General features: G+C 42.6%; 1 protein-coding gene across 18 annotated transcripts in view; it reads left to right on the top strand.

The window, feature by feature from the left end:
- Positions 1-20174, top strand: part of Anks1b (ankyrin repeat and sterile alpha motif domain containing 1B) — a 1102934-nt gene that overhangs the window by 775036 nt on the left and 307724 nt on the right. For all 18 annotated transcript variants that reach the window (XM_052165654.1, XM_052165651.1, XM_052165653.1 and 15 more), the window contains one exon: positions 793-891. In XM_052165654.1, the coding sequence (XP_052021614.1) occupies positions 793-891 (99 nt within the window). The remainder of the gene's footprint in view (positions 1-792; positions 892-20174) is intronic.

Below are 20174 nucleotides of genomic sequence, written 5' to 3'. Positions count from 1 at the left end.
ACTATCATTGTGCCACACAATGTCCATTTAGTCTAGCCTGGGCTTACTTTTCCAACCTTACATTTTTTCCCCCTCTCCATTTTATTCCCAGTATACATGTGTTTTTCTACAGGTTATTGCACGTGGTCTCCCTTTTGTCCTTCTTGTTTGGGGTCCTAAGCACACTTCAGATATTTGATTATGCATCACCTTCTCCAAAACTGTACCATTAATCCCCATGCAAGCATCACGTGGTACCTGTTTACAGTGTGCAAATGGAGGGAGCAACTGCCGTCATTTGCAGACACGTGCATCTTATTCATTGTTTCATCCCCATGTTTTAAGAATCCTGACATTTGCTATTCTAAAATGAATTATTTTTACTTTTAACCTGCCATTGTACCTGTCAATTTTCCCATCAGCCCTCCTCACAAAATCTATTTTCAGATTAGTTTTTAAAAATAAAATGGATTCATTCACATCCTTCTAGAAGTCACTAAAAATCCTGAATGATGACTCTTCCTGGAAGCCCTTATACTTTTACAGGAATGGAATTCTAAGTCATAGGAATGACTCTTCAATGCAGAGAAGTTAGCCATAATTAAGTCATGAGAGATGTATGTGAGGGAAGGTCAGCTCCCATGCCCCTTCCCATCAGTCCCACAGGTGACCTACTTTTCACTCACACAAAAACTCTCTTTTTGTTTATAGAACTCAGAGAACTTGTCTGAACTCTGTGAAAAGTAAATTCTTATTATCTCATATAGTATAAATGGCTGGGTCTCTCACGTAACCTTTCTGGTTTTATTTCAGGGAAGCAACGTTATGGAAGATCAGGACTTGCTGGAAATTGGAATCCTTAACTCCGGTCACAGACAGAGAATTCTACAGGCGATCCAGCTCCTTCCAAAGGTAAGGGATGCTTCATTGGCCTCACCTCATAGATAGCTTCTAATTGGCGAATGGTCAAAGCATATAATGGTATAGGCATGGGAGTATTGCGTTTCTACAAGCTACTGCAGCCCACAAGAATAGTCTTAGGTCCTACTTTAATCAGACACAAAAGACTACCACAAGCTTCCCTTGATTTTAAACGGACCTGCAAGAATGCCATATAGCCAGTGCTGCAGAGAAGTGGGACAGATTCAGAATATCTCTTCTGCATGAGTCCCAACTCAAGTCTTATGACAACTTAAGGAAGATGGGATGCGTGCTGATCGCAATCAGAAATGTCCTTGGCTTAAAAGCTTCATGAATGGGAGAAAACGTGTGCTGGCTACACAGCTGACAGGATTGATATCTAGAATATATATATATTTTGGAACTAAACCAACAAACAAAACCCTGAACTCCTCCCCACAAACCAAGCAACCCAATCAATGGATGGACTAATGGAATGGAGAGGTGGTTCTCAAAAGATGAAGAATAGACAGCCGACAAGTATGCTGGAAGTGTTGAGCATCCTTCATTGTGCTGGACAGTTTTATGTCAGCTTGACACAGGTTAAAGTCTTTGAGGAGGGAATCTCAATTAAGAGGGAGCATCAATTTAAAATGTACCCTGACTAAGAGACAGCCATAAAGAAGACACAGAATAAAAGTGGATCATGAATTCATCTCATCCCACTCTGGATAGCTAGCGTTAAGGAAACAAGCAATGCTGGAGAGAATTAGGGGAAAGAGAATGTTTATAAACTGCTAGTAGAGGTGTAAGTTAGCCCATTCACCTTCCCAAAGGGTCCTCATAAAACTCCAAATATCATTACCCAGTTATATGAGCAATAGGTATATGTTTGAAGAATGCTTTTAAGTCAGTATACTATACAGATTTTTACACACCGCAGCTATGGAGTCAGCCTAGGTATCCATTAGCATGTGAATCAATTTTTTTAGTGTTGTATATAGATAGTATATATGCATGATAGAGTTTAGTTCACCATAACAAGGAATCAAATTTTGTCATTATATGGAATATATAGGCAACGGAGATCATCATATTAAGCCAAATTGAATGGAGGAAGAAAAGTGTTGCATATTTTCTTTCATTTGTGGGTCCTAGAATTCTTCGTAAACTAAGAAGCACTTATATCCACACATACACCTGTGCAACATGAAAACTGAAGGGAAATATTGGAATGAAAGAGACTAGTAGAAGGAACAGTGGGAAGGTGTGGTCAAAGTGCAGGATATTCTTAAAGAATCTGTCTGTGCAATAATGAACATTATATGCAATGAATATACACCAATAAGAATGTTGGGGTGTTACACAAGAAGCAATTCCAAGACTCAGCCTCTAGAGTCCTTACAAGGTAATTGCCTAATAACAAAAGGCATCATTTGGGGAAGTCCACAGTACCCCATCCCAGCACGCATTTGAAGTTGATAAGTTGGTTTTTCAGTCTAGATGTGATCTGTCAGGCAGGTATCACTTTTTTAGTGGGAACTGTGTAACCTAGCAACAGAGCTGACCTTATGTTTTCAGGCAAGGTTTTAAAGGAAGAGGTGGGATGTTAGTACCAGTCTTTCAAGGTAGGTAGGATTTTAATTGGTAAGGGAAGGGAAAGGCGCTTGGGGGGGGAGGGGCAGAAGGAACTGTGTAATTACAGGTGTTACCCAGGCAATCGCTTTCTGGAAGCATTTGGGAAATAATTAGTCGTTAGAATCCAGTGGGATCGGCACAACAATGGGAGTGCTCCTGATGCCAGTGAACAATATGGTTAAAATATTTCAGATGGTTAAGTTCTGTGCGCATTGGCCATGGTTTCTAAAATCGTCAGAACAGAAGAAAATGCAATGCGCTCAAAATAATTGAAAAGTGTGGCCTATAGCCAGAGATAAAGCAGACAGAGTAGGTTTCTTCTATTTGTACAAGGCTAAGGAATTTGAATGTTTTGTGGGCATTCGGGAATGCCTATGACTAGAATACTCTATTCTGCTTCCTTCTGGAGACAGTTTACCAGAGGAACTGAAGGAGAGGGAGTTGAGGTGGAGGCTGCCAGCTGAGGAGAGACAAAGGGAGGAAAGATTGGTGCAGATGAACTGTGATGGGGGCCCCTACAATCGAGCAACTGCCAGGTCTTCTCCCCTGTTTATCTCTCTTCCTGGCTAGGAAGGATGTCATTTCCCCTCAGACAGAGAAAGATAAATATTAATCACAGTTTCTTAGCAAGCAATCTGATGGAATTTGCCCACCGACAGTGAACTAACTTTCTGCTGATAGGAAGTTAACACATTAGCAGATTCGAGGAGAGTCAGGCACACTGAAGAGCTTAGTCATACAAGTTTCTATATTAAAAAGGAAACAATGAAAAATGCCCTTAGACTTAATTCTCGAAATAATTCTCACAGGTGTGGTATTCACTTTGCTCCTTAAAGTATTAGTTCCTTAATAAATGACCACTTGCCTTCACTAGGGCTTGTGCAAAGCTGCATACAACACCTAATGCCGTCCCACCCCTTAAACACGTAGGAGTGAATTCATTCATATCAACGAATGGCCTCTGTGCCATTATTTAATGTTCAACCCAGACAGTATCATCTCACTTCTCTTAAGAAACTTGACCTAACCTCAAACCACTTCTTACTAAATTAGAAGTTAGAAATATAATGCAAGTATACCCCTCTTTAGTAAGCCTGCCAATGAATATTCTGTCCTATTATCATGGTTAGGCTACCTGAACCAATAATTCATTGATTCCCTCCACTCTGGACCATTCACCCACCTCCATTTCTCCCTCCTACTTGCTCGCCACCACAGCAAATGGATTTTCACACTGTCTCTCTCCATCAACCCTTGCAAACTATGAATCAAATCATATCACACCAGGCTGAAACTCACCGGTGTGATTTTCTAAGCCTTCGGGATTAGAAGAAAGCCCTTACTTTGGCCTACAAACGACAACAGGATCTGTCCCTTTCCTGCTACATGGTCCTATGCATCCTTTTCTTCTTCTACACTCAAGCCAATGACTTTCTCTTTGTTACACAAAGTGACAAGCTCGTTTCGGCCTTGGGTGCTTTGTTGATGCTTCAGATCCCCATACATCAGTAAGGCTTAGACTCAGACACCCACTCCACAGAGGCATTCCCAGCTTAATAGCCTCCCCTCGGTAGTTATCACTCTCTTAGACAGTGCCTGTTTTATTTTCCCCATAGCACCTATGGCTACCTGAAGCTATATTGTTTATTTGTTACTTCATTATTTTCCATCTTGCCATGAGGTAGCCAGTCCCAGAAGTTCGGGAACCTTGACTCATTTGCTCCTTTCTATAAAGCCTGCCACGTTGCAGTCGCTGGCACCAAGCATCTATGCAAGACATACTTGTGGAATGAGATCATGCAGTAATCTCTGATTTGTTTGAGATTTTTGCACCTTTATGCTTGCTCCCATCTGAAGATACTAGTGTTAGCCTGTGTATAAGCAACGCAGTAGCCGAGATAACTCAGCACCTTGAAATTTCCTTGTACTTCATCCCATAATATAATCATTAAAAGAATAAATGAAGAGTAAATAAAAGTTGCCTCATATATCACTCAAATATCTTTAAAACTCAGAAGGCTTCCATTTTAATCATCCATGTACAGTTTCATGAGAAATGCAGCAGGGGGACCTTAGCCTAGAATTATTTGGAGAATAAATCAAGTGTTTATTTTTAAGACAGGGCATTATCCCCATTGTGGAAAGCAATGTTATAGAAACAAGGCAAAATTAAGCTAATGCACTCACGAATCTGGTGAGGACGTTTCTACTGCATTCATACAAATGAGTAGAGAATGCATAAGAGTGGCCAGATTCGTCCTCCACAGCACAACAGACCATTGCAATGCTTCAAATTGATGCTTTGCCTTTTTAGGTAATGAGCCCGATCTTCAGATGGCTAATGGCATGATATTAGTGCTGGGACATTCATCTGTATTCACTGAGGCTTTGCACTGCTAGAGTAATTGACAGAATGTCTCTTTGTTGTTGTTGGTTTTTTTTTTCCACACAATTTCTGGCCTTCAGAATGTTTGTGCTCCTCATCTGTCATGAGAAGCATTTTCATAATCACTATCTGAGATGCCTTCACAGCACACTGTATTTGAGGTTTGGTGAGGTCGCTCCCAAACAGAGACAAGACGGTCTTCAACGCACAACCCTGATCTGCTGGCTTGTTTCAAAGGAAAATAACATTTTTGGCAAGGCCATTCTCCTAATTTGTCTGTTTGAATAGTGAGATATACCCCAGTGCAAAGACTCACACGTTTTTTAAACACAGTTGACATATTCATGGAATAGACTGCATGGATTCTAACCAGTCACGTTCAGAATAGTGATCTCGCCGAGTCAGCGCCTTCTGCCATTAATCTGCCTCTGTCTCTTGTGTTGCACGGCCTCCAGCAGTAAGTGTGACCATCAAGTCTTATACAGTACCCACTTCTTCCACCAGTCCCAAACTGGGCTTTATTCATGTCTAAAAGTTTCCCTAAGCTTTTAAAGATCAAAATTCATCCACTTCCATTTCTGCGAAGTGCCATGCCAACATTTTCATAAGAAGTTCTGTATACACTGTTAGATACCAAACATGTTGTATTTTTTTCTGTCCCTTAGACACAGGGACACAGGGAAATTACCCGCTTGCTTACTTGTAACATATTATCCTTTCTTATTACCAGATAAGAACCCCATGAATAAATCTTTAGATAAACATTTAATATGTTTTCCTTTTAAAGGGGTGTAAGTATTTTTGTCCTTTGATAATAGAATACCTGAAGGTCAGATATTCAAAGGATTTTCATTTTAGGAAGATTTAGAGTGCTTTGTGTCAAGGCCCATATTATATCTTCTTAATTTCTCTTATCCTGAGTTGAAGATATACCCAAGCAAACCCACACCTGTCATGTCCTGGTTTTCCTTGTTTCCCTGTTTCCTCTGCAAATGCTTCCCATTTTACTGTGACTTTTGGAGTTACTCAGCAGCAGTCTGCAAATACCATCCATCCCACAACTCTCTTGGGTCTGAGTCAGTCTTGTGCTACACCACCAAGACTATGTTTCCAGTCACCAGCAGCCACCAGAACAGTCACCGGGCCCATTTCCATCCTCAACCTTACTGCCTTCAGTAGCTCTGACCCGATGGCACTCTGCTCTTTGATTCCACTTCCTAGCACTCTGCTCTGCTCCTCCTTTGCCTACGCTTGTCCTATAACTCAAATCAAAACTCTCTGATAGCTAGTGTGTGTCATCGCGGAACTGACCATAATACAGTTTCCTACACTCACTGTCTGTTGCCCGGTAAAGGTGATGTTGCTCCATCTTTACCACATAATGAAGACCCAAGTTCAAGTTATACCCTTCCCATCTGAATCCAGTATATTCACCATTTGTTGTAGCAACATAATTTCAAATTATTTATTTTACTGAATGGTGCTGCCTTAGCTCAGGTTTTATTGCTTCAAAGAAACACCATGATCACAGGAATTCTTTTTTTTTGTTTTTGGGTTTTTTGTTTGTTTGTTTGTTTTTTGTTTTTTGTTTTTTGTTTTTTTTTTTTTTTTTGGTTGCTCACTGGTTTTTGAACTTCTTTCTTTTTTTATTGAATATCACCTTCATTTACATTGCCAATGGGGAAACCTTTCCTGATATCCCCCCTCCCCTGAGACCTCCAATCCCTCCCCTTCCTCCTTCCCCCTGCCTCCACAAGTATGCCTCTCCACCCAACACACTCCCTCCTCCCCCCACCTCGGTTTCCCTTTGTTCAGGCCTCTGTTGAGCCTTTACCTGACCAAGGACCATTCCTCCCACTGATACCCAACAAGGTCTTCCTCTGCAATGTTTTCGGCTGGAACCATGGGTGCCCCTTGGTTGATGGTTCAGTCCCTGGGAGTCTTGGGGTGTCTGGGTGGCCGAAATCATTATCCCTCCCATGAGGCGGTAAACCCCTTCAGCTCCTCTAGACCATCCTCCACCTCCTCCATTGGGGACCCCATGCCTAGTCCAATAGTTGGTTGTTAGCATCTGCCTCTTTATTTGTAGGGCTCTGGCAGGGCCCCTCTGGAGACAACCATGGCATGCTCCTTTTGGTACACGCTTCTTGTCATCCATAGTAGTGTTGAGGTTTGTTGACTATTTATAGGATGAATCCCTAGGTAGGACAGTCTCTGGATGGCCTTTACTTCAGTCTCTGCTCCACACATTGTCTCCCTTATTGCTCCTGATCACAGGAATTCTTATAAAGGAAAACATTTAAGTGGGGCTGGCTTACACCATTATCACCATGGTGGGAAGCAGGATAGCACAAAGGCAGACATGTAGCTGAGAGTTCTACATCTAGATAGGTGGGCAGCAGAAAAGGAGAGTAACACTTGGCCTGGCTTGAGCACTTGAGACATCAAAGCCCACCTCCCATATATCCAACAAGGCCACACTGCCTCAACAGGATCCAAAATGCTGCTTCCTATGAATCTGTGGTGGGCATTCTCATTCAAGCCACCACATCCCACTCCCTGGTCCCCATGGGCCTGTAGCAAATCATAATGCAAAATGCATTTAGTTCAACTTCAAAAGTCTCCGTAGCCTAAAACAGTCTCAACCCTGTTTAAAATTTCAAAGTCCCTCCAGAGGCTCTTGAATCTCTTAATGGCCGTCTCTTCACTGTAGCACCTGTAACATCAAATTAAAAAGCACGCCCCATATTGTCAACATGCAATGACATAGAATATACCATTCCAAAGAGGAAGAAAGGGAGCATAGTGAGGAAATACTAAAAAAAAAAAAAACCCAAAAACTAGATGGACAAACCCCAAACTCTGCATCTCCATGTCTGATGTCGAAGTAGTCTTTGTATCTCCGACCCCTTTCATCTTTGCCGTCTGCAGCACACTTCTGTCTTGTGGGCTATTGACACCTCCTATTATCAGCTCTCCTCAGCGGGGATCCCACATGTTCAACAGCTTGGGATCTCCTAGGCAATCCAGGCCTCACCTTTACACAATGGCTTTTCTAAGGCCTCCATGCATGGACAGCCCAGACACATGGCTGGCCTCAGCAGCTTTCCTTAGTCACGGAGGGAGAGGCCATAACCCTTTTCTTGTATCCTTGACTCTGAAGCCAGAACTACATGGCCAAAGCTGCCAGTTCTGCTGCTCGTCAGGGCCGGAATGTGGCTCCTTGTTCAGTTACGTTTCTGCTTTCTGTGATTTACTAAATGTTTGACTGGCCTGGAACTCCCTCTGTAGACCAGCCTGGCCTCAGACTCAGAGGTCCCCCTGCCTCTGCCTCCCAAGTGCTGCAATTAAAGGTAGGCAGCACCATGCCCGGCCCTAAGCGTTTCTTTAATTCCTTTTCACAAGTTGGAAACTCAGCTGGGTAGGGTCTTATTCTGAGACCACCACTCCCTTTATCCCACTGAATATCAGGGTTCTCTTTAATCTTTTTAAACTTCCTAATAACACCTTTTCCCTTCCAGCTATACATTGTGTATTGTTCTCTTGTGCAGCTTGCTTCTTTACATTATAGATCTGCTGGCTACCAACAACCATGTGACACAATCAGTCAACGCTGGGCTGTTTTGAAATCTCTGCAAACTCAATCCAATCTCACAAGAATAATCTCTAGGCTACATACTAATATTCTTCCCCTCTGAAACGTATTGAGCCAGGCCCTACACAGTTCAAATCACCCTCAGCACCACTGTTTCCCATGTTCCTACTAGGATGACCCATTAAGCCCCACTTAAAATGTCCAATTGCTTTTTTAGTCCAAAGTTCCAAAATGTTTCATATTCTTCCAAACAAATAGTCCAGCCCCACTCTCAGTACCAACTTCTGTCTTAGTCAGTGTTCTGTTGCTGTGGAGAGACAGCAACTCTTATACAGAAAACATTTCATTGGGACTGGCTTAGAGTGTCAGAAATGTAGTCCATTATCATCATGGCAGAAAGCATGGCAGTGTGCAGGCAGACATGGTACTGGTGGAGGAGCTGAGAGTTCTACATCTGAGTTGGTAGGTAGCAGAGAGAGAGATAAGATACTGGGCCTCACTTGAGCTTCTGAAACCTCAAAGCCCACCCCCAGTGACACATCTTATCTGACAAGGCCACACCTTCAATAATGTTACTCCATGTATCTATGGGGGAATATTTTCATTTAAACCACCACAGGTACCCCATCTTTGATTGAATTAAATCACTGCCTTCTCTAGCCTCACTATAAGAGTTCAAAAATAAAACTATTCCTATTTCAGGAGAAAAACTCTATATAGCTACAGAACACGTTTCCCACAAAGTACCAAGTTGCAGCTTCTGTTGAGCAGGGATCCCAGTGTCACATGACTGGATCTTCCATCCTAAGGTCTCTCCAGGGATACAGTCATCACTAGACTCAACTGGGAAGGGTGCACTTCCTAGCTCACACATGTGTTTATAGACAGGGTTTAGCTCTGCAGGAAGCTGGGAGTAGGGTGTCTCTGTGTGTGGACCAGACCTTCCTTAGTTCCTTGTATAGGCCTTTCTATAGAGTATCTCACTCAGAGAATGCTGGCAAGATGGAACTCATAGTCACCTTAAATAATCACAAAAGTGGCATTCCATGCTTTTGTCATACTCTCTCCAGCAGGAGCCGGTCACTAGAAAATGCTCATATCAGTCATGAGACACTGATAAAAAGCAAACATGTTTTTTTCTAAAAGTTTTATGAATGGGATATATATATATATATATATATATATATATATATATATATATATAATCAGTGAGCTTCAGACTACAAAGTCAGCATATGCAAATCTGTGGTTGAATTTCTGGGTTGCAGCATTGCACTATACCACATCACCATCCACATGGACATAAGCTATATATCTTTTATTCTTCATAAATATGGCTTCTAAATCACCTAGCATGATGATGGTCTGAGGAAATTAAAGATAACTTTTCTTGTTGTTGATGCTGGCTTTTTTCATTTTAACCCCAGTTATACAGGCAGGAGAACTGGACTAAAAATTACATCATTATAAAGCATGTCTAGGAGAGGCAGATTCTAAGACACCTCCCAGGCCCTCTGTCCTAAGTCTGAACATTCTTGTGTGAACATTGCCTTTTGCTGTCTCTCCGGAGGAACCATGGTGAAACTCTATTAGGACTTAAGGATGTGTACTGGCTGGTTTTGTGGGCCAACTTGACACAGGCTGGAGTTATCACAGAAAAAAGAGCTTCAGTTGAGGAAGTGCCCCCATGAGATCCAGCTATAAGGCATTTTCCCAGTTAGTGATCAAGGAGGGAGGGCCCATGGTGGGTGGTGCCATCCCTGGGCTGGTAGTCCTGGGTTCTATAAGAAAGCAAGATGAGCAAGCTGGGGAAAACAAGGCAGTAAGAAACATCCCTTCATGGTCTCTGCTTCCATCAGCTCCTGCTTCCTGACCTGCTTGAGTTCCAGTCCTGACTTCCGTTTGTGATGACCAACAGTGTGGAAGTGTAAGCTCAATAAACCCTTTCCTCCCCAACGTGCTTCTTGGTCATGATGTTTGTGCAGGAATACAAGCCATGACTAAGACAGAATGTTAGAAACAAAAACACATTTTTGAAAGATAGTGAAGCTAGACATCTTTAATTTTATGCCTGATTGAAGAAAATAAACCAAAGTGACAATTGATGAGAAAATCAACAACAGTGAGACCCCACAGGTGAACAGCCATGGAGATACCCAAGAGTCTGGGCTCAAACCACTTTAAGGATAAGGCAACACAGTCTGGTGGGAACCATGGCGAGAAACCAAAATAAAGCACTTTGCTACTCCAGGTATCACAGGAGGAAAAAAAGGAGTCTTCCTGTGATGAGATCACCCATGGTGTGCGGAGTGCAATGGAGAATTGCACAAGTGGCATTATCTCACTTAAGCCTCACCACGCCCCTACTCTTGAAGACTCTTTTTTTCAAGGACGTTAAGTCTCACATGTTTCTTAGCTGTAATCTCGATGGCTCACACAGACCCGTACCAGCTTTAGGGAAAAGCATCCAACCAACGTAATTCCTTTAAAAGTCTGGAAAGGCAGGCTCAGCCTTATTCCCCTGTCACTTAGAAAAATGACAGAAACTTGTCCCTATTTCTTCTACGATTTTTCAGAAGAGCGGTGACAAAGCACTAGCCATGGGCACAGATGATCCCATGGTACCTGTTGACAGGGCACTTTTCATCCCCCTTTCCCATCCCCCATTCTCTGTGTGCCCTCATCTTTCTATTTCTACTTCCCCTCCCCCTACCTCCTGTTGCTGTCCTATATTTTGTGACACCCTGACAATCAATTAAAAAGACACTGTGAAATAGAATCTCTCTTATAAGCATATCCACCACTTTAGTGTGGAAGTCCCAACCTAAAGAAGATGCAAAGGCTCAAGTCTGAGTTCATAGAGTATTCTACATTCTGTAGTTTCTGGCCTTTGGTGTGGCAGGGTCTATGTGGCTCCATGCAGTCTTGAAAATGCTTTATTGTTCCAGAACAAGCAAGCATGCACCCTCATACCAGGGGTTGGCAAACTTTTTCTTGTAAAAAGTCAGACTACACTTTACCAGCCATATATCTTCCCTAGTAACCATGCAACTCTGTTACAGAGTAAAACCAGCCATAGGAAACACAGAAAGAATGAATATGTGTATGTGTGTGTTTTAATAAAACTTTATTGACAAGAATAAGCAATGGGCCGGATTTGACTTGTGAAACATAGTTTACGTATACCTAACTTACATTAGCAGTAAGTCTCCAGCTAGATGGTTTTTCTATGCTTCTAAGAATCTTTTAGTTGGGAAACAAACTCAGATCAGAAATACTGTCTACTGTGTCAGACTAATATAAGACCCCAGGATAGCCTAGCAGCCTCTAGACATCATTCTCAAAACTCTGTGTGTTAAAGTTCTTTTATAGTGATTGACAGGAACACTAGCTGTATATATGTGTTGGGTAAGATGTCACTTTTTGGCCATCTTTGTGGGAACACTTCAGGGTCCCACTCTTATCAGTCAATAAATAGATGTTTGTTAAGTCCCTCTGTAAGATCTGACCAGGGCTATTCCTCTCACACAATTTCCTCACACAGCTCTACCTCTTACACACAGGGAGACAAAAGAAAGCCAAACCTCCCAGCCTTGGTGTTTGCTAGTTTCTTATACCTCCTCTCCTTCACACACTGCAGAATTTGAGGTTTCACACTCTTCTCTTCCTACCCATACTATCCCTTAACACCTTCACCTGTGCCCCCTCCAGAATTTCTGCTATCTCCTACACATGAGTGGCCAACAAACCTCTGCCTCTGAATTTATAGATCTATAACCTCCAAGAAGCCCACATTAGACATTAAAATAACATGTCCCAAGAGAACCCGTGCGAGAAAAGCGCCCTGCATCTTGTCTTATTTAGTTCAGCGTTACCATTGTGCAAAAAACTAAGAGGGTCTCTGCACACCAGATCTTTTCTTCAGCACAGGTTTATGGTATAAAACAACATAAAAATAACCCATAGCTCTTGACTTCACAAATGTATTTTATTAAGAAAAATAGTCTGTATATGCATATGTATGTATATGTCTTCGATGACATTCCTTTATTTATACCATGAATAATATATGTAACAGCTTATATATATATATATATTGTAGTATATCACTGGCATGTTTTTACTACTTTACAAATACAATAATATACTTTATTATATTATATAGCATTTTTATATTATATTATTATATTATATAGCATATCACATATATACCCATACATCATATATGCTATTTTATAGTGTTATTATAAAGAAACCTCAATGGATAGGCATTGAACACTGGGAATACATAAAGAAAAAACAGCCAACTTGCTGTAAGGCTGTAAAACTCAGTCTTTGCTCAGGAAAAGGAGTTGCTGCCACTGGAGAGTAGGGAAGGAAGAAAGAATAATTGCCTTTAAGGTCAAAAACTTAAGTAATTTGATGCCTATAAATTTTGAAGTAACAGCAAGCCAGTGAGCTCTCGTTCTCATTACCCCTGAGCCTGGCATGTGGCATAAGCTGGGAAGTGAACTGTTGGCTGCATGTGAAATCAGAAGTGCCAGGTGGCTTAGCACTTGACACTTACAGCTCATTCATAGACGGTCCCGCTGTCTCAGCCTCTCCTCCATGCAGTTAGGGACCTGAGTCACTTCAGCCATGTGTCCCATCTTGCTGTCCTCTCATAGCACCCAAAAGCAGGAGATCGGGGAGCCTGGAAGGTCACTGGGATGTTCTGTGGAGGGTCCGGCCTAGAAATGGATCACCACGTTAGACCACGTTGGATTCCCCTGGAGTCAAGTTCATGCCACTCACTAAACCACAAAGGAGAACAAGAAGCATAAACTCACCGTCTGGAAAAGATGGCAGAATTCTTGAGATTCAAGCCATTCTGTGCCCCCAGACACCATTTCTTCTCTGCCCCTCAACCTGCCACAACTTCTTCAATTCACTCCCTGGGACATATTTCTTTGAGACACATGTCAGGACAGCTTTTCTCTGAGCAAGATGGGTTATTTGACCTCTCTGCAGTGCCACTGTATCCTACTGCCTAGTTTTTCTCTGTCCCTCAAGACCAGCATCTTTACTGTGCTGTCTTCATTATAAAGCTTGGAGCAGCCAGTCCTGGACCATAATAACGTTCACTTTGTGATTACTACACTGAAGGAAGCCATGTAATGGAGCAGATTAGAGATCCACCCTGAGTGGGAAAGGAAGGTGCTTTCAAAGGTATTTCCTGACACGGAGCCTTTTCTTTCCAATGCTTTACAAAGCAGCAGGGCAGCTCCTTTGTGAACAAATTACCCTTAACAGTGCTGGCTTTAATTTCCTAAAGACTTCTCATCCTTCACACCTTCTGTTTGCAGGTGAGGATCAAGAACTAGTTGGTTATTTAGCAATATGTTCCGGAGAAGCAATGGCCCTAAAGAGTTACCTAAAACTCTTTCTTTCACTTTGAAATGACAAATCTCACAAGTTACAGAGTGCAAAAATAGCCACAGCAGTTGGGGTCAATAGATATTCAAAGGACTGTTAGCTGTGAGGAGAGAAGTACAGTCAAATATTTACCTGATTGGTGGTTGTGGTTGTTGTTGGTGGTGGTGGTGGTGGTTGATTGGTTGGTTGGTTTGGTTTGGTTTAATTTGTTCTTTGTTCAAATTTTTCATTTGAGTTTCAAAAAAATGGCTGCTACATTCTTAGGGAGAAAAAACCCTAAAAGTGAGGATTTTTCCATATCTTACTTTAAGTGAATTTATTTTGGAACAGTTTACTATATAGACCAGAGAGCTGCCAAAGTCTTGTACTAATAGCCCATTTCCCTGATGTTTACAGAAAAACTGAGGAGGAACTGGGTGTGGAAACAGGGCCCTATCTAATTCTATCTGCAAGGAGCTGTCCACCTCCAACTTTGAGTGGTTCACCTCTGTTAGCTAAGAGTCTATAGCCTTAGACTTAGGCTGCAAGCACTGGAGAGGATGAAAGGGATGTCGTTGTCTGAGTATATCATCTTTCTTGTATATATTTTCAAGGACCGGTCACAATTTAGAGCTGGAGGAGGCCAGTAAATATCCTGCTTGACCTCTTACCTGTGTCCCTTTCCAGAAAGGGAAACCAGAAGTTCTAGCCCCTCCTGCTTGTGACTCTTAGGTGAATACTGTGTTATTTAACAGACCCAGGGCTGGGGGGTGAGCGTGAGTGAGAGAAACGGAAAGGGGACAGGACAGGAAAGGACCCAAAGATGAAAGCAAGAACAAGAGTGTTTCTAAAATTGGGTTTCATCTTAGGATTCGGGCTTAAAAGGCAGCTTCTGAGGCTTGCACAGACCTCTCAACTCTATTCTTAAGGCTGGGCAGGAGAGACTATGGCAGAGACCCAAAAGACCTGGAAAGGTCGGAAAGGGACAGACAGGAAAATGAAAGTTCACATAGGTCAGGTCAACTGTGCAGCAGCCTCCAGGGTCCTGCTTATCCTTAGAGGCAGCCACAGAGATGATGTCACTGACATCCGTCAGACATCATCACTTCCAGGAAAGAAAGCATCACAGAATACAGAGAAATAAGTAAAATAATCTTATTCATTTCTTCTTTGATCTAGGCAGAGAAGAGGGGGTTGTGAGCAAGTTAGAAGGGCATTCTCCAGAAGAGAGTGGGACCCACCTTTATAGCATTAAACTCCATGGAGATGACATTTTTATTGGATTAAGACAGAAGAGCAACATGTCGTAATTGTTGGAAATGCGGCCAGATTCCGAATTTGATTCTTAGCTGTGCTGTGCCCAATTTTGCAACCATGGGCAAGTTTCTAAACTTAACTCTGCCTGTTTCCACCTTTAAATGGAGGTAATGATTTTCTTACCTTGTAGGCATGTTGTACCAATTAAGACTCAGTAGTGTAAGTGAGGCACTTAAAATGGAGCCTGGGTTAGTGTATGTACACTATTTTGGTCTAATAAATGTATTTTTTAAAAGAAGGCTGAAGGTGAACCAAGAAATTTGTAAGATTCCTCAGTGCATTAATGATTCTTAAAATTGCTACTCTGGGCATATATAGATAGATAGATAGATAGATAGATAGATAGATAGATAGATAGATAAGCCTGTATTATTTACTCATAAAAATAGATTCTAACGAGTTGCCTGCCACATGCTAGGTGCTGCTCTATCTAGCTTTTGCGTATGTTCTGCCCAGGGAGTGGCGCTATTAGAAGGTATGGCCCTGTTTGAGTAGATGTGGCCTCGTTGGAGTGGGTGTGTCATTGTGGGTGTGGGCTTTAAGAACCTTATCCTACCTGCCTTGAAGTCAGTATTCTGCTAGCAGCCTTTGGATGAAAATGTAGAACTCTCGGGTCCTCCAGTGTCATGCCTGCCTGGATGCTGCCATGTTCCTACCTTGATGATAATGAACTGAACCTCTGAACCTGTAAGCCAGCCTCAATTAGATGTCCTTTTAAGAGTTGCCCTGGTCATGAGTGTCTCTTCACAGCAGTAAAACCCTAACTAAGTGGTAAACAAGGCTTACAAAGTCATTGACCTCATGCAGATTATATTATGTCTACAAAAGGCAATAAACACATAGAATTTGGGGTAATGACAAATGAAACTAGGAGATGATGGGGGTATGTGAATGCTGTTGTAGGCAGATAGACTGAGCCTCAACCAAAGCCATTTAACTGAGGTCCTTAACATCCTTTCTGTATTGTCTGAACATTGTACTTCAAACCAAAAAGGGGATCCTAAGAGGGGGGGAGGCACTGAGGTGTGTAAGCTAAATAATCCACTTACAGTGCCTTATAGAACTTGCAGTTTTGCAGGGGCTCAAAACCATGAGCTCTCTTGGGCTTTCGTCAAACCCCACTTAAAGCCAGTCTAGCCACCTCCCGTTTATGTCACCTTGGGCACGTTCCTTACATTGTCTAATCCTCAATTTCCATTTGTTAAATGAAGAGAGTGGCAGGAAGTACCGTACCATGTTTTGGTTGAGTTACAAATGTAACAGTGCAAATGAAGGTCCCGGCACTCAGACACAGGCAATATTAGAGCCTCCTGCTAGTGTTCAACAACACATCCTCGATTACGAAGATCAGCAGATTTCTAATGGTCCTCTTCCATAGGAGAAAAAGTAATCCCAAGTGAATGCCTTTGCAGACATCAGAGTATCGGAATGGCACGTCACAGTGATGGGGGGTCTCACGGAGAAACTGCCAATCTCCACTGGTGGGTTTTGCAGACTTTGATTACTCACTATCAGGAAAGGAGAGGAAGAACCTTGCAAATTCCCTTGTCATCATCTGCTAACTTATGTGTCGGAATACTTTCTTGGTGATTGTCTCACCCATCACAGCTAGGAAAGACAGGCTTGAAAGCTATAACTAGAGCCTCCCGGTGTGACTAAACGAACCAGCTGCATGTCTCCAAATTACAGAGGTAACATGACTTGCTCCAGTATAGCAGGGCCAAGGGAGGACAGAGAATAGCTTTAAGAGCAAAGGTTTAATGTATGTGACATGGAAGGAAATGGAGGTAGACCCAGAAGCTGAATTAAACCGTGACCCTGTGACTCTTGAACATCAATAATGGCATTTTTATGCCATAGAGACACACAAGAATGTGAATTTACTCAAAAGTTATACCAGTTTGCAAAGGCCATTGTCAAACCACTGATGCCTAACTAACTGCATTTCTTTGGCAGTTGAATACAGTTAGACTATATCCTTGTTTTTAATCTATGACACTCAAGGGAAATGAGTGTTCTGTTGGGCTGCACATGCATTGGGCATGCATACAGGTCCTAGATAGAGTGCAAGGGAGAAAATGCAAAAAAAGACGAACTCACAAGTGCAGCAAAGGGCAAGGCATGGCATAAACTACAATGGCAGCAAAATCATGGTCTTTGGAGGCTGCGTGGAAGGTTAAGGCAAGGCCTCTTCTCCTGGGGATTAGGACAGGGTTTCTGGAGGAGGAAGCCCATGATTCAAACAGCTATGCCTGTGTACCTTGAGAGTATCATTGTTGTGGGATTTTTGAAACAGCTCACGATGCTCGAGGCAAAAGAAAAATGACCACAGCATTTGTTTAGCTGGCTTAGCCAGATGCGTGTGCTATTTTTTTTCTCGTTTGTAATAACCACCCTCTGATATGTAGCTAGTACCATTAATCCTGTCATGAAATTCATTTGTCACATCACCCTTCCAGGGAGAACAAGTCAAACACAGCAGTCTCAAACAAGCACCTGCAAGTCAGCTGTGGCACAGTTAATATCTTTCTACCCCAAGCTAAACACACTCTCATTGCATGTTATTTATTTGGACTTGTTTTTTTGTTGGTAATAATGTTAGTCAACAGGACCTTTGGATTTCAAGACCGCAAGTCCTCCCATCCAACATTTGCCTTTGGATTCTGTCCTGGTGGTTGACCTCTCACAGAATCATAATAGACAGTCTACTTGAGAATCCACATGTCCTAAGACAATCCTACAAACACCAGAAAGACACTGCAGAGTGAACCCTTCTATTGGCAGCAAACACTTAAATAGGTATTTTCCATATGCTAGCCGTGTTGCTACATGCCATCAGATTAATTCTCAATTAACTCAATTAGCTCTTACATTTAAGTTCCTGTGTCACAGGTAAAAAACTTGAAGCCCAGAAAAGTTAAATAATTTGCCTAAATGACCAAGTAGCAAAGTCAGGACTAAAGTCATTCTGCCTGCTCCAGAATCTGCATTCCTCCTCCACAGTCTCTGTCTGCACAGTACCAGGCCTCTGTGCTCTGTGGAATCCAGCAGCATGTTTTTTTATGCCCCGTGGACCAGAATGTCATGTCTCTGTGCTCTGTGAACCCCAATGGCATGTCTCCGTGCCCTGTGGATCAGAACGTTATGTCTCTGTGCCCTGTGGACCCTAATGGTATATCTCTGTGCCCTGTGGACCCTAATGGCATGTCTCTGTGCCCTGTGGACCCTAATGGTATATCTCTGTGCCCTGTGGACCCTAATGGCATGTCTCTGTGCCCTGTGGACCAAAACGTCATGTCTCTGTGCTATATAGACCCTAATGTCATGTCGCTGTGCCCTGTGGACCCTAATGTCATGTCTCTGTGCTCTGTGAACCCCAATGGCATGTCTCTGTTCCCTATGGACCAAAACGTCATGTCTCTGTGCTATATAGACGCTAATGGCATGTCTCTGTGCCCTGTAGACCCTAATGGCATGTCTCTGTGCCCTGTGGACCCTAACAACATGTCCCTGTGCCTGTGGACCCTAATGGCATGTCTCTGTGTTCTGTGGACCTGACTATTGTGACTCTGTGCTCTCTGGGCCCAAGTAGCATGCCTCTGCTCTGTGCTCCATAGTGTCATGTCAAGTCTCTGTGCTCTTTGGGCCAGAGTAGCATGTCTCTGCTCTCGGGGATCACGTCCCCGTTCATCTGCCATTGGGAAAAGGCCAGTGGTCATTTTTATTATCTCCCACTTTTGTTATCTTCGTTTTTTTTTTCCACTGACCTGGCTTCCAATAATCAGAACTTCCACTTTCTTTCTTTTGTAAAGCTAACGGATAACAGCTGCTCTTACAGAGTCTGAAGCTCATGAAGCTGCCAGAGGTTTTCAGAGGAAACACGTTTTAGCCTTCCTTGTTATTCTCAGAATCCAAGATGGAATAAGTGCCAAACAGATGCACTTTAAATAATTTTTAGGGTTACAATTTATGAATTGTGGGAGTTCTTGACAGGTTAAAAGCCTTCCTTTAAATGCATGTTCAGTTCTAACCCTGGTATCTTTCTTTTCTTAGAAGCCACTGCTTGGTGTCAAGGGCATGCATTTTCTGATTTTTCTAAATACTCAGAAGTAACTGTATTACAGAAACTTTGGAATGTGAAATTTTTTTCCCCACAAGTGTATAAAAGATGATTGCAGGAAATGTAGAAAAGATTGATCCCCTTGCCTTTGGGACTCAATTACACTAGCATCTGTCAGGTTTACTGGCATCCACTTGGACCAAACACTTTTTCTCAATGTTGCATGATGTCGTCACAAAGTAACAATTCACCTAGAACCTTAGCATCCCAGGCTCAGATCCACGTAGGAGAGCCAGGGAAGCTAGCTACACGTATGGAGCCCCCAGCATCCATCAGTCAGCTGTCATCCATCCACCCAGTCAAGTAGATCATGATTCTTGTTGGCCCTGTGCGAGGTTCTGGGGGGAAGAATGAAAAAACAGAGAAAGCTTGGTCCATGCATCAAGGAGTTCTACCCTGCATGTAGACAGAGATGGCTGCACCCAGAGCTAAAACATAATGAAAAAAAAAATGCTGTGAGAGAAAAAACTAAGTGTGTGGGATCAGGGAAGGACTTCAGGATGCAGGGATGCATGATTCTTGAACTCAGCCTCAAAGAATGAATGAATGGGTATTTTAGGGCGTTGAAAAAGACACTCGAGGCAGATGCTGCTGCCTGAGAGGACTGGGCATGGTAAGAAGGGCTGGCTGGCTGAGCGTTCTCTCCTAGGATTATCTTGCTCACTCTCTCACACACTGTCTCTGTCTCTCTGTGTGTATGCATCTCTGACTCTGACTCTTACTCTGTCTCTCAGTCTCTGTCTCTGTTTCTCTCTGTCTCTCTGTGTGTCTCTCTGTCTCTGTCTCTGTTTCTCTCTGTCTCTCTCTATGTGTCTCTCTGTCTCTCTCTTTCTGTCTGTCTGTCT

Source organism: Apodemus sylvaticus, chromosome 20, assembly GCF_947179515.1.
Source record: "Apodemus sylvaticus chromosome 20, mApoSyl1.1, whole genome shotgun sequence".
NCBI lineage: Eukaryota > Metazoa > Chordata > Mammalia > Rodentia > Muridae > Apodemus > Apodemus sylvaticus.
Note: the sequence above shows the minus strand (reverse complement) of the source record. Positions and strands in the feature narration are given on the sequence as shown.